Below are 20,665 nucleotides of genomic sequence, written 5' to 3' on the forward strand. Positions count from 1 at the left end.
AAGAGTTACAAGAGAATAATTGGTTAAATAAATGACGTAACTTGATGTAGAATCAAGGCTGCAGCTCCTCTCCTACCTGAGCAGGTGAGTCCAACAGCTTCACCAGGTGAGCAGGTGTTTCTATCTGAGCCTGAGGTTCTACAGTCCAGGAGAGCAGACTCATGGCCTCCACACTGGAACTCTTTGGTCCACATTGGAGCCTCCACTTCTCCATAGAGCGCCCCCTGGAGGACTGAAGGAGCCCCACAGCCGAGCTCCCTACAGACCACCTCTGCATCCTGCTGGTCAAAGTCATCCTCACACACTGAGGACCACCTCTGGTTAGACTTCACCTCCAGTCTGCCTGAACACAGACTGTTTCCATTCACCAGCCTGACAGAGTCTGAAGAAAGACAGCAACAGACAGAAGGATTTCTACTTCTACTACTCTGTATTTAGGTTCAGGAACATTCTCATTCTCTACAAACAGCAGGTGATTGTATGAAACTTTTCTGCTGTTTTCTCCCTTGATAGCTGAATAACTTCTACAATTCAATGCTGCCTCTTCCTTCCCTATGCATGTATGCCTTCCTGTATATACCAGCAACAATGTGACACTGTGGTGAGCTGGAATATAAAGCTAATCACTTATCCTTGATGACTGCTACTTCATCTAGTGTGGATTGGATCTGCTGAATGAAGAAATGTAAACAACAAGACATCACAGCTAATGTGTTTGCTTGTGTTACCTGAACACTTGACCTCCATGTGGTAGTTGGCAAAATCAGTTGTTGAAGATACACAATCACTAACTGCAGACCCGGACTGAAGACAAGTTGAATTTATCTTCCAGACAGGTACAGATGTTAAACTCTGTATCTTCTCTGTTGAAAGGACAGAGCCGCAGTCCAGTTGTCTGCACACTGCATCTGCTGTCTTTAGATTCCACTGACCTACTGCATTATCCACTTTTCTCCACACGCCATGTTGTTTCACCTCCAGTTCACCAGCACAGCGACTGGATCCTCCCACCAACCGGACAAAATCAGGCTCTGAGCAGACAAGAGGAAAAGATGAAAAAGAAGTCACATTTGATAGAAACTCAAATAAGATCAAAGCTGCAGCTCCTCTCCTACCTGAGCAGGTGAGTCCAACAGCTTTGCCAGGTGAGCAGGTGTTTCTATCTGAGCCTGAGGTTCTACAGTCCAGGAGAGCAGACTCATGGCCTCCACACTGGAACTCTTTGGTCCACATTGGAGCCTCCACTTCTCCATAGAGCGCCCCCTGGAGGACTGAAGGAGCCCCACAGCCGAGCTCCCTACAGACCACCTCTGCATCCTGCTGGTCAAAGTCATCTTCACACACTGAGGACCACCTCTGGTTAGACTTCACCTCCAGTCTGCCTGAACACAGACTGTTTCCATTCACCAGCCTGATGGAGTCTGAGGAAAGACGGCAACAGACAAATACATTCTTACTCCTGCATTCAGGTTCATGAGCCGTCTCTTTCTCTACAATCAGCAGGTGAAAAACAACTCGTCCACTGGCACAGCAAGGCTGGAAATCATAGTCCAAACTTTTCTTAGATTCTCACCTCTGCACATTTGTCCATATGAATGTTATTTACTTCCTCATATTTACTTGTTACATGTACAAACTGTCAGGTAGGGAGGGACTTGTCAAGGATATTGATTTCCCTTTATTATGGCTGATAGCATGAGCTGCATTTTTTTCTATGTCAGTCGCTCACTGCTCAAAGTTAAGGATTGACTGATGGGTGGATGGCATAATATTATTGGTTGAAATGAATGGCGAGGCTAGCTCTTTTTTGTATGGGCACAAACTTGCCAAACTTGCCTTAGCCCATCCTATCGTTTAGTCCTCAAGTCGTTTATCCTTTTTTTTCACAAACCTGTTTTGTTTGGAGATAGGGAACATGGTAACAGGCTCTACTGGGCCAGTAAAATCAAGCAGAACCTCCCTGCATGCATTTTTTGTCTCTGATTGGTGGGTGGGCGCCTACTGTTTTACAGAACAAAAAATGTAGCCCAACAGCACCAAACAACGTGGTTTCTAGAGGCAGGACAGATAACCTGCAGTGCAGCTGAATCATACGAAATTGGGAGCAGTGTGTTGTAACACTAATGACCAAGTAATGCTTCATTTTAGGACTTTAACATAATCTGTCATATGTCTGCTAAACAACAGTTGATCACAAGATGATTTTATCAATGCCTCTTCTTACGTTTCAGTTCGCAGAATAGGCTTGTAATCATGCATAGCATGATAGCCTAGGGCGCTAGAAGCTAGCAGTAGCTATTCAATTGCAACGAGTTAACTTGTTGTCCAGCGACAAGATATGAAAGATAGGAAATGTCACTGTGAAGCTATGTTTTATGACAAGTTAGAAAGTCTATCAGTAAGTTAATGTGGCACAAAATAAGCTATAGCCTAGTCTGTAGTCAGGTTGGTGAAGCATCGTGGCAATAGTATAGTGCTAGCAGCTAGTAGACTAAACATAGTGCTAGCGTTTGAATGACATGAATCTTCTTGTTTTTTACACTACATAAGCCTGCTTTTCAAACTGGCTGTTGATAGAAAAGGGTTTTATGGGCACTATAGGCTACTGTAGGATACCACATTAACACTAGAAGGGCCGGAATTCCCAAACTACGAGACAATCTCCTCTGTTTTCACTGGTACACAGTCGAATCACTTCAGCACCTTTGTGTCGAACAGCTCCACTTGCTGTTTTACGGAGGTGGGCATGTTTGCCCATGGTGCCAACCAGGCTATACAATACTACAAGATAATAATTAACTTATTAACAAAGTTAATTAACAAAGTTAGAGACAAGACAGACAATGAAAGCAGCAAACCGCGCAAAAAAAAGGTAACAAAAGCCCCTTTTAGGGGGCTCATTTGCTGCAAGGCAAAGGCGACAATGTGCCGCCTTGTCTTTCTTAAAGGGAGGAGTAATATTCCACCTTTTTCAAAAGCCACTATTTGGCCACCACTGGGGTAGGCAAAAGGAAGGCAAAAGCGTTCTCTCCCGAACTCTGAAATGTTAGTACAGGATCAGACAAGAGGTAACCTTAATTTGCAACAGTCATAAAAAAAAGGTCACTCTGAAATGTGCAGTTTTGCTTAATTGGGGGGCTCTTTAGCGGTCAGAAAACCAGTCATTATCTGGTGTGACCACCATTTGCCTCAGATATCTTTCACATAGAGTTGATCAGGTTGCTGATTGTGGCCTTTGAAATGTTGGTCCACCCCTCTTCAATAGCTGTGCAAAGTTGCTGGATATTGTCAGGAACTGGAACAAGCTGCCGTAAACGTTTCATATACATGTCGTATCCAGAGCATCCAAACCATGGTCAATGGGTGACAATAAAGCATAACTGTGCATTTCAGAGTGGCCTTTTATTGTGGCCAGCTGAAGGCACACCTGTGCAATATTCATGCTATCTAATCAGCATTTTAATATGCCACACCTGTGAGGTGGGACGGATTATCTCGGCAAATAAGAAGTGCTCACTAACAAAGATTTAGAGAGATTTGTGAACAATATTTGAGAGAAATTGATCTTTTGTGTATATAGAAAAAGTTTTAGATCTTGAGTTCAGCTCGTGAAAAATGGGAGCAAAAACAAAAGTGTTGCATTCATATTTTTGTTCAGTGTAATTTACTGTGTACTTATGTCTTCCTGCATATACCTGCAACAGTATGTCAGATGAAATGATGAAATATAAAACCAAGCACTTATCCTTGATGACTGCTACTTGATCTACTGTGGCTTCGATCTTTGTAATGAAAAACCATAAACAACAAGACAACCATCACAACTGATGTGCTTGCTGATATTACCTGAACACTTGACCTCCAGGTTGTAGTTGGTATAATCAGTTGTTGTAGATGCACAATCACTAACTGCAGACCCAGACTCAAAACAAGTTGAATTTATCCTCCAGACAGGTACGGGTGGTAAACTCTGTATCGGTCCTGTTGAAACAGCAGAGCCACAGTCCAGTTGTCTGCACACTGCATCTGCTGTCTTTAGATTCCACTGACTCTTTTCTTGATCTACTTTTCTCCATACGCCATGTTGTTTCACCTCCAGTTCACCAGCACAGCGACTCAAATCTCCCAAAAGCTGGACAATATCAGGCTCTGAGCAGACAAGAGTAAAAGATGAAAAAGAAGTCACATTTGACAGAAAGTCGAATAAGATCAAAGCTGCAGCTCCTCTCCTACCTGAGCAGGTGAGTCCAACAGCTTTGCCAGGTGAGCAGGTGTTTCTATCTGAGCCTGAGGTTCTACAGTCCAGGAGAGCAGACTCATGGCCTCCACACTGGAACTCTTTGGTCCACATTGGAGCCTCCACTTCTCCATAGAGCGCCCCCTGGAGGACTGAAGGAGCCCCACAGCCGAGCTCCCTACAGACCACCTCTGCATCCTGCTGGTCAAAGTCATCTTCACACACTGAGGACCACCTCTGGTTAGACTTCACCTCCAGTCTGCCTGAACACAGACTGTTTCCATTCACCAGCCTGACAGAGTCTGAAGAAAGACGGCAACAGACAGAAGGATTTCTACTTCTGTATTCAGGTTCAGGAAACTTCTCATTCTCTACAAACAGCAGGTGATTGCATGACACATTTCTGCAGTTTTCTCCCTTGATGGCTGAATAACATCTATAATTCAATACTGCCTCTTCCTTCCCTATGCATGTATGCCTTCCTGCATATACCAGCAACAATGTGACACTTTCATGAGCTGGAATATAAAACTAAGCACTTATCCTTGATGACTGCCTCTTAATCTAGTGTTGCTTGGATCTGCCGGATGAAGAAATGTAAACAACAAGACAACCATCACAGCTGATGTGTTTGCTGGTGTTACCTGAACACTTGACCTCCAGGTGATATTTGGCAGAATCCATTGTTGTAGATACACAATCACCCACTGCAGACCCGGACTGGAGACATGTTGAACTTATCATCCAGACATGTGCCGATGTAAAACTGTGTGTCCACCCTGTTGAAACAGCAGAGCCACAGTCCAGTTGTCTGCACACTGCATCTGCTGTCTTTAGATTCCACTGACGCATTGCATCATCCACTTTTCTCCATACGTCTTGTTGTTTCACCTCCAGTTCACCAGCACAGCGACTAGATCCTCGCACCAACCGGACTATATCGGGCTCTGAGCAGACAAGAGTAAAAGATTAAAAAAAAGTCACATTTGATAGAAAGTCGAATAAGATCAAAGTTGCAGCTCCTTTCCTACCTGAGCAGGTGAGTCCAACAGCTTTGCCAGGTGAGCAGGTGTTTCTATCTGAGCCTGAGGTTCTACAGTCCAGGAGAGCAGACTCATTGCCTCCACACTGGAACTCTTTGGTCCACATTGGAGCCTCCACTTCTCCATAGAGCGCCCCCTGGAGGACTGAAGGAGCCCCACAGCCGAGCTCCCTACAGACCACCTCTGCATCCTGCTGGTCAAAGTCATCTTCACACACTGAGGACCACCTCTGGTTAGACTTCACCTCCAGTCTGCCTGAACACAGACTGTTTCCATTCACCAGCCTGACAGAGTCTTTCAGGGAAAAGAGAGAGAACGAATAAGAAAACACTATACATGTTACATATGTTTTTTCTGTTGCAAAAGAAGGTCCACTTCAGTTGTAGAGGAGAAAGCTGCTACACTGTTTCGCTGTGAAGCTTCAGAAATGTTTTGTAGACTGATCAGCATGGGGTTGATTATATAAAGACTGAAAATAGAGTCCTCTTAGACTCTGAGCTCATTTGTGATTAGTGTTTTTGTGTTATGGCTTCTGATGGCATTACCTGAACAGGTGATCCTCAGACTGGTACCAATAGTTATGGACCCTTTTATGAAACATTTCTTCAGTTCGGTTCCAGAATTTAGACAGAAAGGCGCTATTCTCCATGGAGATAACAATGGGTAATTGCTCGAGAGACCGTCAACCACAGAACCACAGTCCAGATGTCTACAAACTGCATCTGCTAACTTGAGGTTCCAGTCATGGTCATCCACTTTTGTCCAAACACCCTGGCTCTTCACCTGTAGATCACCAGAACAGCGGCTGGATCCTCCATCCAACTGGATATCATGAATCTCTAAGCACGGGTAAGAGTTGTTAGTATAACATAATATAATAATCTCTTGTTTTATTCTTCATCCATCCATCCATTCATTTTCGTCTGCTTATCCGGGGCCGGGTAGCGGGGGCAGCTGCCTGAGCAGGGACACCCAGACTTCCCTCTCCCCGGACACTGCCTCCAGCTCTTCCGGGAGGATCCCAAGGCATTCCCAGGCAAGCTGAGTGACATAGTCACACCAGCGTGTCCTGGGTCTTCCTCGGGTCTCCTCCCGGCGGGACATGCCAGGAACACCTCCCGAGGGAGGCGTCCCGGGGGCATCCGAAACAGATGCCCGAGCCACCTCAGCTGGCTTCTCTCGATGTGGAGGAGCAGCGGCTCTACTCCGAGCTCCTCCCAGGTGGCAGAGCTCTTCACCCTATCTCTAAGGGAGCGCCCTGCCACCCTGCGGAGGAAACTCATTTCGGCCGCTTGTATCCGGGGACCCAAAGTTCATGGCCATAGGTGAGGGTAGGAACGTAGATTGACTGGTAAATCGAGAGCTTCGCCTTTCGGCTCAGCTCTCTTTTCACCACGACAGACCGATACAACGACCGCATTACTGCAGCCGCTGCACCAATCCGCCCGTCAATCTCAGACTCCATCCTTCCCTCACTCGTGAACAAGACCCCAAGATACTTAAACTCCTCCACTTGAGGCAGGAACTCTCCCCCAACCTGGAGGGAGCAAGCCACCTTTTTCCGGTCGAGAACCATGGCCTTGGATTTGGAGGTGCTGATTCTAATCCCAGCGGCTTCACACTCGGCTTCAAACCACCCCAGGACATGCTGGAGGTCCTGGCTCGAAGGAGCCAACAAGACCACATCATCCGCGAAAAGCAGAGATGAGATCCAGTGGCTCCCGAACCGGCCCGTGGCTGCACCTAGAAATTCTGTCCATAAAAATAATGAACAGAACCGGTGACAAAGGGCAGCCCTGCCGGAGTCCAACATGCACTGGGAACAGGTCTGACTTACTGCCGGCAGTGCGAACCAAGCTCCTGCTCCGTTCGTACAAGGACCGTACAGCCCTTAACATAGGGCCCACGAGGGACATGGTCGAATGCTTTCTCCAAGTCCACAAAACACATGTGGACTGGTTGGGCAAACTCCCATGAACCCTCGAGCACCCTGCGGAGGGTATAGAGCTGGTCCAGTGTTCCACGGCCAGGATGAAAACTGCATTGTTCCTCCTGGATCCGAGGTTTGACTATCAGCCGAATTCCCCTCTCCAGTACCCTGGAATAGACTTTCCCAGGGAGGCTGAGGAGTGTGATCCACCGATAGTTGGAACACACCCTCCGGTCCCCCTTTTTAAATAGGGGGACCACCACCCCGGTCTGCCAGTCCAGAGGCACTGTCCCCGACTGCCATGCGATGCTGCAGAGACGTGTCAGCCAAGACAGCCCCACAACATCCAGAGACTTGAGGTACTCAGGGCGGATCTCATCCACCCCCGGTGCTTTGCCACTGAGGAGCTTCCGGACTACCTCAGTGACTTTGGCTTGGGTGATGGATGGGTCAACCTCTGAGTCCCCAGCCTCTGCTTCCTCTATGGAAGGCGTGTCAGCGGGATTGAGGAGATCCTTGGAGTATTCCTTCCTCCGCCCGACAATGTCCCCAGTTGAGGTCAACAGCTCCCCACCTCCACTGTAAACAGTGTTGGTGGAGGTCTGCTTCCCCCTCCTGAGGCGCCGGATGGTTTGCCAGAATTTCTTCGAGGCCGACCGGTAGTCCTCCTCCATGGCCTCCCCGAACTCTTCCCAGAACCGGGTTTTTGCTTCCGTGACTGCCCGTGCTGCCGCACGCTTGGCCTGCCGGTACCCGTCAGCTGCCTCTTCAGCTTGACAGCAACCCTTACTTCCGGGGTCCACCACCGGGTTCAGGGATTGCCGCCGCGACAGGCACCGGAGACCTTACTGCCACAGCTCCGGACAGCCGCATCAACAATGGAAGTGGAGAACATTGTCCATTCGGACTCAATGTCCCCAGCCTCCCTCGGGATCTGGTCAAAGCTCTCCCGGAGGTGGGAGTTAAAGATCTCCCTGGCAGAGGGTTCCGCCAGACGTTCCCAGCAGACCCTCACAATATGTTTGGGTCTGCCAGGTCTGTCCAGCTTCCTGCCCCACCAGCGGATCCAACTCACCACCAGGTGGTGATCAGTTGACAGCTCAGCCCCTCTCTTCACCCGAGTGTCCAAGACATACGGCCGGAGGTCAGATGACACGACCACAAAGTCGATCATTGACCTCCGGCCTAGGGTGTCTTGGTGCCACGTGTACATATGGACACCCTTATGCTTGAACATGGTGTTCGTTATGGACAAACTGTGACTAGCACAGAAGTCCAGTAACAAAACACCACTCGGGTTCAGATCGGGGAGGCCGTTCCTCCCAATCACACCCCTCCAGGTAACACTGTTGCTGCCCACTTGGGCGTTGAAGTTCCCCAGTAGAACGACGGAGTCCAGAGAGGGTTCCAGAGCCCAGACTGTGCGTGGAGGTGAGCCGGACTATTTCTAGCCGGTACAGCTCAACCTCCCGCACCATTCTTCATTTAGGCCTATATTTAATGTATCAGTTTACCTTCGGCAGTACCGCTTTCTTCTGTCAGGAGACCTGGGGAGAATCCTGAAAACAGAAACAAAATAATTTCAAATAAAGGCACTAATTAGATCGGGTGTGATGGTTACATGACAGAACTGTGGATTTTGTCTTCAGTCTTATCAAATACAGGAACTCGAGGAAGAGATTACCTCCTAACATTACTCTGTCAAAGGATAGTGTCCAATTTTCAGATTTCTTTCTTTTTTTTTATCACAGTATAACCTTATTAGCCACCTTTCACATCCACAGCTGTAGTGTCATGGTGTTGGCATTATTACAAGCCAACAAGGCTTCCAAACAGTTTGAGTCACACTACTGGATATTTTTAAGGAGACCTGGGGATATTGTCAGCAATTTTTTGGGAACAAAACCAGATCTTTTCCAGGATGAGCCAAACAATCATTGTTTTCCTGAACCTAACCAAGTGTTTTTTGTGCAAAAACCCTAACAGCATAAGCACAAAAAATAAATATGAAGTTCCAACATCAAACTTTTAGTTTTAACTAATCTGTGTGTTTGCAGAAGCTCAGTTAACTAACATTTATTCTGGCAACTTGGTTGTATATGTCTTGCAATAAGTGACAAAATGCCCCCAAATTGCTTGTTTTATTATCATAATTGCAAAAACATAAACTGCTTCCAAGACAGATGTGGAAAGGGCAACATGTTGATACCAGTGTGGAGGCTCAGAAGGTTAAAACCTCTTCCTAGCCTCAGGATCAGCAATGAACGGGCCCTCGCAGTCCACACGCGTCGGGGTATGCCGTTGTCCAGTCTTGTTCATGCAACACCTTCCGTTGAGGAAGTTGTTCCTTTATAATTTGGTGGCCTGCTCCTGCTGGTATTACAGTTTTTCTCAATTGTTTACACACAAAAATTGGTACTTGAGACACAATGACCACAACATGTAACTCATGCACCAACCCCCTGAACCAGTTCTGCTAAACTACAGGCACAATTCCTGCTTTACACTCAAATTGCAGTTCTAAAACACACTTTTTTCAAAACACTACACACAATTCTCTGCATCTGGCACAATTTTCATAAAGAAAATCTCTTATTTTCACAAGGAACACTCAGTCATTCAAAATTCTAAAGTAATTGTCCTACTATGCACACTGACTCATCAAATGGGCAAACACCTGGACACCCTACACAACACACTCATTCCACCAGATCAGCTCAGGTACGTTTGTCATTTGTTTCCACGGGGCTGCTCTGGTTCGTAACTGGTTCACTGCCCACCCACGCTTTATAGTTGTTTATCTCCCTCCATATTCTCCATTCCTCAATCCTATTGAGAATTTTTTTTCTGCCTGGAGATGGAAAGTGTATGACCGAAATCCACAAATGCGTATACCCCTTCTCCAAGCTATGGAAGTCGCATGTGGATATATAGCAGGTTGGTGCTTTTCATGGCTGGATTCACCGTGCTAGGTGATGTTTCTCTTGCTGCTTGGCCGGGAAAAACATTGCTTGTGATGTGGATGAGGTGCTGTGGCAAGATCGAAACAGAGGAAAGCATGCTGCACAGTTTTTTGTTTGTTTGTTTGTTTGTTCTTTACTGTAACTGTGTACAGTAAATTCTTCTGTTGCTTTGTATGTGGACCGTATATTGTTGTATATGCAACTTTGTGTTGGTTGGGATGTACACTGTGTACATTGTTTTGGTGGGAAAAATAAAATATATCTGTAACCGTGTATTTGTGTGTATAAAAACAATATTTTTATACACACAAATACATTATCAAATATTTCACAACACACTTATGTATGTACTGACTGTAGTAAGTGTAACTGAACAGAAAAGGCCTAAGTCATTATGATGAATGAAGAAGAAGGGTTTTCCATTCATCATAGTGTTTTACACTGAGCACATCAGTGTTCAGCTGGTTCTTATAAATGTCTATTCATATGATGGTTTGTGTGTGTCATTTGAAAACAAAATACCATTTTGAGAAGAAATAACATTGTTTTGAATGTAAAGTTTCATTTTGCAGGAGAATTGAGGGGTTTTGCTGATTGTGTGTGTTATTTTGGATTTGTGTGTAGAGTTCTGAGAGCATGAGGCATGCTTTCAGAAAATGTGTGTAAACAATCGAGAAAGACTGTAAATAATGTATGCCGAAGTCAGAAGAACTCCCTGCAATCTACGTAAAGAACAAATAATGAGATAACTACCACTGTGTGACCCTACAGACTCTTGAACAGAGGTTTGTTTCCATTAGCAAGGCAGCACTGCCCTCTGGTGGAGAAAGCCTGAATGTCTAATCAAAACTGAATAAAATGAAGCTATTCTTATGTCCTTTAGCAATAAAAGCGCCACCTGTTGGCTGATTTGGACAAATTTTGCACAAACCCTCAGTGGGCCATGTAACACAATCGGCCAAAGTGTTCAAATTATTAAGTGATTATTGTTTGGACTATCACAATTCTTTTGAGAACTTACGACATGCAAAGTTTGGTGCAAATCGGTCAAAACACCTAGGAGTGTTTGCTTGTTTTATCATCATAATTTATCATCACCTAGTGGCATATTGGTAAGTCCTTCGTCAGATATCCTCAGGAGGGCATTGGCAATGATTGTACCAAGTTTAGTGTTAATCCGAGCAACTGATGTTGAGATATGAAATGCTTCAATTTAAAGACCGCCACCTAGTGGTCATCAGCTAAGAGCCTCAGGGACTCATGGAGAAGTAGTAGTCTGAGTTTCATGTCATTCGGACACACAAAAGTGAAAATATGCAGCACTTACAGTTTGGAATGCAGGAAGTGCAGGAAGTTGTTATTCAGTAACTTCAGTAATGTTTGAAATATCATAATTGTTTTGATCACTTTTTGTCAGGAGGGTCCACAGATGCTTTGTCCCAAGTTTGGTGAAAATCGGTAAAATTGCCTGCGAGGAGTTGGAAAAAGTAGGTTTGCGACATTTTGCAAATTTGCGGAAAAAAAAATGGAGGCGGGAATGGGCGTGGCTTAGATCACAAGATTCAGCACAATTCAGCAAAGGCGTGGATATAAGATCTTTGAATGTGCAATAAACTATATGGGAGTTATAAAGCAAAACGCACTTTTCTTGATTTTAGCTCCATCTGGTGGTGTAAATTGATGATGACAATAGATTATCAAGTTTTTCTGCAGGTGTGACCAGTGGAGGCCTTAGGCATCTGGGGGCCTGTTTCAATACTACATATGAGGCCCTATCCCATACAACATTTAATTACTGATATGTTTGCTCCCATGCGTCTCTGATGCATTAAAAGCTGAAAGGATGCAGTTGCCTAAACTCATCATGCCTCCCAGGGACACGCAAGGTCTTAAAACGATACATTGTGACCAAGTGTTAAAATCTCTATAGGGCAAGAAACCAGGAATGAGCAAGGGAAAAAAAACGAGGATTGAAGTTGGTTTTCAACAAAATGCAAATGCATTTTTCATATTTATGTGCATTTTAAGACATGAACAGGTATCGTATTACAATCCAAAACTATAACACCTATAACAATCATGAACTTGAAAATTGGAAACAAAAGTCATCAGGAGTACCAGGATTTTTTCCCAGTGGGCCGAATAAGTTTGTGACATTTTCATCCCAGATTTTTGAGAGATAGGAATCAATTGAAACGGTTGAAACGTAGGTAAGGCCGCCTGTGGGTGTCACGTATATTCCAAATTTAGTGAGTTTTGGGGCATGTTCAGGAAGTGAAAAATGCCATCATTTGGGAAAAAAAGTCGTCATTCAAGAACAATAGAGGGACCCTGCAGGTTTCCCTGCTCGGGCCTTAATGAATCAGGAATAAGGCTTTTATGCATATTTTGGTCTCATTTTAAAAGTAAAAAGCTACATGATATGAACCCATTGAAAATGAACCTACCTCTATTACTATTGCAATTCAGCAAAAACTACGATTTTCATTCATGCCAAGTGTCTTTACGTTTCCATGGCAATATCCCCATTATAACCAATATTTCATCAATAATGTTGCAGTCTTTGATTACAACTGTAACTCTGTCAATGTATTAATTCATTAAAATACAAAATTTCTTACACAGTTTAGATATATATGCTATGTAGGCTATCGGGGTCATAAATTAAAACATTACAAAGAACGCTAAACAGCAATAAACAGTGTAAGCGTAGAACAATTCAGCAAAGTCACAACTCTTCTCTGTTTTGGCACCTCAGTGGTGGAACGAACTCCCGACCAATGTCAGGACAGCAGAATCACATTCCATCCTCCGCAAAAGACTCAAGACTCATTTGCTCAGACTTCATCTCGACACTGCGTAACATGACTCCCTTCCCTCACCCCCCAAAAAATGTAAAAAATGTAAAAAAATAAAATGTTTACACTGTTCCTATCGGTCGTAGCACTTTAATCATAGCACGTATGCACTTGTCAGAAAAGTTGAGATCCATTAACTAAGATACCAGTATGAGCCCCCCACACACACATTAATATACACACACGCACACACAAACATCCAGATGCAAGATACACTCACACACACAGAGAGACAGTGTTAGAAAAGTTGAGATTCATACACTCCTGCCAGACAAAATACAAGAAATGGACACTATGCATACTCCTGAAATGATTCTGAAATATATTAAAGCTCTGCTGGCAGGAAGTTTCGACTTTGAGGAAGTTTACAAGACCTCAGACAGGGTCGTGATTTACCTCAATGTCTTGACCTTTGTAACGGAGAGCTGGTCCAGTGCCTCCTGGACAGGGACAAACTCAAGATCTAACGCACTTTAACAAATAGAAGTTACGATCCTCAAATGAGGGCTTGACAATTGTTTCTATATTTCGTTTTGCTTCATTGACGGTGATATGTCGTGGTTTCTCTCTTGTGAAAATTTACTTACTGTAAGTTGCTTTGGACAAAGGCGTCTGCTAAATTCCCTGAATGTAAATGTACAAGTAGAACAGAGGGGGATGCACCTCCCCAAAAAACTAATAATAACTAAATAATCCTTAAAAAATCTGATATCATCCTAATAGGTTCTATTTGTGATTTATAGCAGTCAATTGTCAGCAGCCCGACTAGTCTAGATTAGACATTTTCATAATTTTATACCCACTTTCACAAATTTATTGTATTTCCCTAATGTTTAAAATATTGTCTTGAATGAATTTCACTTATTCTCCCATCGATCAAACAATCCAAACTCATGATGTGTAGGAAGCAGCAATGTTTAAGTGGCCGAGGTCGTACCTGAGCTCCAGAGCAACGCGAACAGCAGCAGTCGGTCTACGGGATCCATGTCCAGTTGGGGTGTTGTCCGAACAGCCTGTCACTCTTTCTCACTGACTGTTGATCTTATGTCTTGATCAGTTTTCATCAAATGTGCAGTTTGTCCTAGTTGACTCTTAATCTCTATTGCGCAAACAGGAAGCTGCCTGAGATGATCATAAACTGACATCCTGTGCTCTTATGACGACTTTATTAAAGACTGTTGTCAGTTCAATTTCAGCGTCTGCTGAGCCATTTACTAGAGTATGTTCTGGTAAACGTGTGAAGTGGTTTCACATCTGTATAACTTCACATCTGTAACTTAAGCTACATTATGTATGTGGCATAACTTCCCTACAGTAGTTTATGTTGTCCAGTTTATGAAACGACCCTCCTTGCAGCAGAACAGGTCCAAATAATGACCACTCTGGACTTTCTGGCTACTGGGGGGAGTGTTTGGTCTGGAGTATCACAGCCCTCACGAAAGCACCATTATGCCTGCTGTTTTAGATTCCCTTATTGAAATGACCTTGTATGATTTCTTTTGGTCCCTTTTTAAATCTATAGTCCTACCTTGACCTTGTAGACCACAACTTTACATTTTCCTTCTTCCCCTCGTTGATAATCAAACTGAGACTCTTTAAATATGTCAGTATAGGTGACACTGGGAGGAGGACACACATGCATGATCACCCGGTGCTGCATGGCCGCTGGAGCAACGTTGAATGATGTTTGTGTGCAAAGTTTGCTTTCAGAGTCTATAACACAACTGTAAAAACATGTCTCTGCTGTTGGACTGCATGAGTTCAGTAAGAACCAAAGAACAATTCTGTAAACACAGAGATGTCCTCCACTGCAGACAGGCTGCAACAAGCATAACATCATACTGATCAGTCAATCAATAACACAGAGTAATAACTTTTGTATAAAAGTTTATTACACTCAGAGCACTTTTTAGAAATAGGTAAATCAAAGTGTTTTGACAGATGGAGTAAGTATGAGACAATCGGGAAGATGATATAACAGAAGCAAATCCAGATTTGTGTATCAGTAAAAAACAAGAAGACAGAAAATGCAAATTGCTAATTGTCATGACAAGAAAGAGCAATGAAAAAGACAGTAAGAGCAAATGAATACAAATAAAACAAATAGAAACTGTTTTAAGTGCTCGTACATTATTAGATAACTTATTTTTCATTACGTTTTATTATTTTAATACTCAGTGTAACCTCATGTGTACTGTACCTTTGAGTGGCAGCAGAGGGCAGTGATTAGTGACATTGGACCCAGCAGGAGGACAACGAGTCTGATGATCAGCTCTATTAGAGGTGCTGAAACAGATTTAAAACCATCACATCTTATAATATCACATTATTTTAATTAAATGCTAAGGTCCATAGTCCACAAAACATTTCTGGAGCTTCACAGGAAAATCTTTGGACCTAGACGGTATGCTTTTAGTTTAGCAGCTACAGTGAAGATTTCTGCTCAAAAAAGGTTGTAAAATCATCCTGATCTCTGGGTTTCTGGAGACTTGGATTATGCTGAATGCTGCCATTTCAGTTGTTTGGGGGTTTTTTTACATTTTAAATCAAGTCTCCAGCTTCTTCAGTTGTTAAGGAGAATGGTGCAAAGCTGTTTTGCTGTGAAGCTCCAGAAATGTTTTTTGGACTTTGTTACATTCAAACACTTAAAGTCTGCATATTAAAGTGAAACGCTCACCAAAATGCAACCTAGGCTTTTTTTGTGAATGTGTATGAGTTAAATCTTCGTGTAAAAGCATAATTACGATGAAAGAGGCACTTTTTAGATTTACCGTATTTTCATTTTCGGTTCAAAATCATTTTTTCATTTTCAAAATCTTCATTTTCAGTTGGAGTGCTATGGGCACTTTTATGCTAGAATCAAAATCGCTATTTTAAAAAACACTAAGAAGGCTCAACCCAACATGAAACTTTGCTGGTAGTATCACCAGGGTCTCTACACATGAACACGAGCATTGAGAACATTGTTTGTGTACACAGAGTTTACTCAAAAGAAGGTTTTTGAACAACTCACGTTAGCAGTAGCTTCTTCCTCTAGCCGTCATTATGACAGCCCAGACGCATTCAGGGATTAACATGTCTGGGTAGAGTGTATGTGGTTCAGTTGAGTTATACGTAGAGACCGTGGTGATACTACGAGCAAAGTTTCTAAAGAACATGTCAGAGTTAACCAGAGTTTTAATTCAGGAAATGTAAATGTCTTTATTTCAACAATGGCTCTAATGACTGTACACTGTTGGGACACACAGATAAAGTCATTCATTGTGGATTTCAAAATGGACTCTGAACTGAATTTAGTGTCCCAGAATTCCCTATTCTTCACACCTAGGTGCAAAATTCAGCTTTGAGCTACTATTGGTCAGGGGAACAGACCCCCCTCTGACCAGACGGTCAAAACTCCAGCGCCTTCCTTATTCTTCCTCTCTCTCATTCAACGCCCTCTACTCCTTCTACTTCTTATCCTTTTAAGGGCTCCTCTCCACCTCCCCCCACGGGGCTGCCTGCCCTCAAGATCTCCTCTTCTGGGCCCAACAAGCTGTGGAGAGCTGCAAGCTGCATTTGCAGCAGGCCCAAAGAACTTCTCCTCACTGCAGCGACACAAGGTCTTGCCAGTATTCCAGATCAGTTAACACCAGCAGCTGTGACGCAAAGCTTGCCAGCCAACTTAACAATCTGAGGAACACTAAGCAAGTTAGCACCGAGCTGCTATCCCTACAAAGGAATGGAGTGAACTGTTTCCTCCTCTGCCGACTTTCATCAGTCCTTCACAGCAAGAATCTGAATCCTAACTTCTCCTGCAACCACCAGCACCTTTTCTTCAAATACTGGTATCGTTGAACTGGGCTTAGATAGCATAGCATAGCACGGCTAAGCACAGGACTTTAAACTCTGGTTGATGTAACGCATATGTGTTCAATTTATGTGTTTGTTCACTGTCTTAGTGTCATTGTGATTTCAGGTCAGGTTATTGGTAGTTTGCTTTCCTAGTTGAATTATAATTATTCACACAGACTCAGCACCTCTGCATGCAACTAACCATCCTCTCCCTGGCATCACACACACACACACACACACACTTCTTGAGTCTTGAGCATATCACAGCCACATGTGATATTAGTGACCACCACTGTTTCTTTGTTCTGCCAGACAGACAGACACACACACACACACACACACACACACACACACCTGTATATACACTCCTGATCAAAATGTTAAGACCAGTTGAAAAATTGCAAGAATTTACATTTTGCACTGTTGGATCTTAAAAAGGTTCTAAGTAGAGTTTCAAAATGCAAAAAGAAGAAATTGCAGTGACACGAAAAAAAAATTGAGTAAGCAATTTATTGAAAACAACAATTAAACTGAAATAGGCTGTTCATCAGCTGATCAAAAGTTTAAGACCATAGCTCAAAAAAACCCAGAAACCCCCCTAAAAGAGAATCAAAAGTTTCAAAAAAGGACTCAGTAATGAGAAGCTCCACCGTTCTTGTTGATCACTTCAAAAAAAATTTTCGGCATGCTTGATGCGAGTGTTTCCAGGAGGCTAGTGGGAATGTTGCTCCAAGTGGTGAAGATGGCTTCACGGAGGGCATCCACTGTCTGGAACTGATGTCCATTTTGTAAACTTCCCTTGCCATCCATCCTGTTTTTTGTTCTTAAAGCCCTTCTCTCACAGATGCCGTCTGATGGTTATTGGTCTGCAGTCAGCACCAGTAACGGCCTTAATTTGGGACGAGGATCGTCCCGTGATTTGAAGGACAGCCAATCGGATCCTCAGGCTCAGCGCCGGGTAAATTTTTTTGGGTCTACCACTTGACTTTTTTGTTCCATAACCCTCAGGATCTTTTAAGAAATTGGAAATGACTGTCTTACTGCGTCCAACCTTAGCAGCGATGGCGTGTTGCGAGAGGCCTTGCTAATGCAGCTCAACAATCCGACCACGTTCAACGAGAGAGGCTTTTTGGCTTTTGCCATCAGGAGGTCATGACAGTGTGAATGCCTGACAGAAAATGACATTGAATCCACATTTTTGCACAGATTTAGGCTTTTAAAGGCTGTGGTCTTAAAGTTTTGATCAACTGATGAACAGCCTATTTTAGTTTAATTGTTTTTTTCAATAAATTGCTTACTGCATTTGTTTTTTTTGTCACTCCCATTTCTTTTTTTTGCATTTTGAAACTCTACTTAGAGCCTTTTTAAGATCCAACAGTGCAAAATGTAAATTCTTGCAATTTTTCAACTGGTCTTAAAACTTTGATCGGGAGTGTAGTACATGTGAGTTAGATTGTGTGTTTTCATCTTTGTCTTGAGTAAAACACGTTTGAACATTCTTGCTGTCTATTTAATATTGTACAAGAGTGAATGTTGCTAACCTCTACACTGTCACAAACTCCAAAATCCTTCAACTATTACTAGCTGTTATGGTAAATTTGGTTGTAGGTATTAAGTTAATCATTAATCAGAGTTGTAAATAGTTTTGTACTTTTTCATGAGACTGATTCAGTAAATTTGTTTTCCCTTGGTGGTGCCCCGAGATGATCTAATGTAAATTGGATCATCTTAATTATCTTAATTAATGATTATCCCTGATAATCATTAAGTAATTATTGATAGCCACATTTAACCTAAAACTCCCTTTTAATGTTGCATAAACATTACTTAATTGTGCCTTATGTAATACAAAGCACACAATATGGTGCCCCGTGTGAGGCACTCCACTGTTGGCAATCATTCATATGATGTGAAATATTAATTTCAACATAATTTGGACAGAGCTAAAGTTTGAGATTCACATCTTGCACCCTTCGGCCAAAAGTCTTTACATTTCACCCCACTAGTCTACTACAGGGGTAGACGTTGATTTGTACTTACAAACAATTGCAGTGTGATAAGAATTGATTTATCAGTCAAATTTGTAACCCATCTCATTTGTTTTCCCTTCTTCAAGGGTGGTGCCCTGTGGTGATCTAATGTAAATTGTATCATATTATTTTTTACAATTAACAATTATCTCTGATAATCATTCATTATCATCGATAACTAAATTTAACTAAAATTTCCTTAATGTTGCATAACCACTACCTATAATGCAACTTATAATACTTGTAATGCAAGGCCCAACAACACCGACCATCCAAAATATTAACAGGTGAAATCAATATCATTGATCATTTTGTTACAATGAAATGCTGAGTTGGGAAACTTTGGGTGCAGTCATGTGTATAACATTTGACATGCACCACCCACCCTGACACTGTTGCAGACCAAAGTCAACCCCTCATAACAATCACTCTGCTCTCCTTCCCCACAAAAAGTGCTCAGGAGTAGCCTGAGAAAAATATGACAAAGAGCAAAAACTCACTTTTTTCATTTTAGGGTACGTTGTCAGCTTGATTTTCGTATATATTCCCTCTGGGTTAAAATGTTTGAATAGATGAACAGATGTAACTAATGAATGGGCTAATTAGTCTACTAACCAAATTAGTCAAGAATCAGGTTGTTTAAGAGACACATTTGGCCCCTGGACCTAGGTCTGGTTTAAGGCATCAACCCTGCACTCTAAATTCCAAAAACAAGACCCCAAATGAAAGATAATATTTTGTTTTTGCTGGATGTATAAATAGGCCGTTGTTTGCAAAACACAATCACCATAAAAAGTTTCCACATTGATAAAATGTCAGGTTTTTCCTCAAAGTGGCCTAAATCAGTTATGGCTGCTTTTATAAAATCACATAGCACGATTTCACCTCCATCTCCTTGTTTGTGTCTGAAGCTTGTGTGATTGTCACGTAGACAGTTTGCTTTCATTCTTGTTTGGTGCTCTTCCAGTCGGTAACGTCCCGTCAACAATGAATGTTTTTCTTGTCAAAAAGTGCTGACTTCTTCCCGTTAACGCCGAGGTGATCCAAGAGAAGAGAATCAATTCAGTTTAGAAAAACTATCCAGAAACACGTCTAACAAGAGTTCCTGCCCACTAAGTAATTTGCTGAAGCTTAAATACAGATCATAATAACAAGAAAACTATCCACACATTCCAGTCAAAGCAGGCTTAATTTATTGTGAAACAAATTTCATTTCATCAATATCTACTTATTTACAGATAAAGTATAGATTATATTTTGAGCAAATGTCACCAGAGGCAGAACACAGACAGTAGAGTCCTCATTTCAAAACATTCACAACAATTATCTTATCATTAGCTTAGCATCGTTTGCAGGTCTTGGGGAGTACAACTGCATATGTGGAAAAATATAATTGAACCCTTTTGTGGCCCCTGGAAGAAGCTGCATGTAAGCTCATAAATTGCCTTCATATGTTAGATAACACACTTAATAATGTAAATGTAACTTTGGTGGAGACAATATCACACAACAAGATGTCACATTTCACTCACTGCATTATCTCTTTAATCAGTCAGTGCAATAATTTAAAATATAAGAATACAGCAGGGAAAGCACATTGTCATTTACAAATGTTTAAACGTTTTTTTGTTAAATTCATATGTATCTCTTCTGACCCCAGTACTGAGTCCTCTCCTGGAAACCCTGGATGTGTACTTCTATGGTCCCTCGCCTCCTGCCTCTTCGGCTCCACCGTTTCCATCTTGAGCACCACCAAGGTAATCAAGCTCA

At 42.7% G+C, this 20,665-nt stretch overlaps 1 protein-coding gene across 1 annotated transcript in view; it reads right to left on the reverse strand.

Moving 5' to 3' along the window:
* The window catches only part of LOC115571061 (scavenger receptor cysteine-rich type 1 protein M160-like), a 30,453-nt gene that overhangs the window by 8,188 nt on the left and 1,600 nt on the right, over nucleotides 1-20,665 (reverse strand). Inside the window, exons 2-8 of the mRNA XM_030400099.1 lie at nucleotides 5,269-5,574; nucleotides 4,882-5,184; nucleotides 4,234-4,539; nucleotides 3,847-4,149; nucleotides 1,116-1,421; nucleotides 729-1,031; nucleotides 77-382 (exon numbers count right to left, since the gene is read on the reverse strand). Of these exons, the coding sequence (XP_030255959.1) occupies nucleotides 77-382; nucleotides 729-1,031; nucleotides 1,116-1,421; nucleotides 3,847-4,149; nucleotides 4,234-4,539; nucleotides 4,882-5,184; nucleotides 5,269-5,574 (2,133 nt within the window). The remainder of the gene's footprint in view (nucleotides 1-76; nucleotides 383-728; nucleotides 1,032-1,115; nucleotides 1,422-3,846; nucleotides 4,150-4,233; nucleotides 4,540-4,881; nucleotides 5,185-5,268; nucleotides 5,575-20,665) is intronic.

Source organism: Sparus aurata, chromosome 2 (genome assembly GCF_900880675.1).
Source record: "Sparus aurata chromosome 2, fSpaAur1.1, whole genome shotgun sequence".
Lineage (NCBI taxonomy): Eukaryota > Metazoa > Chordata > Actinopteri > Spariformes > Sparidae > Sparus > Sparus aurata.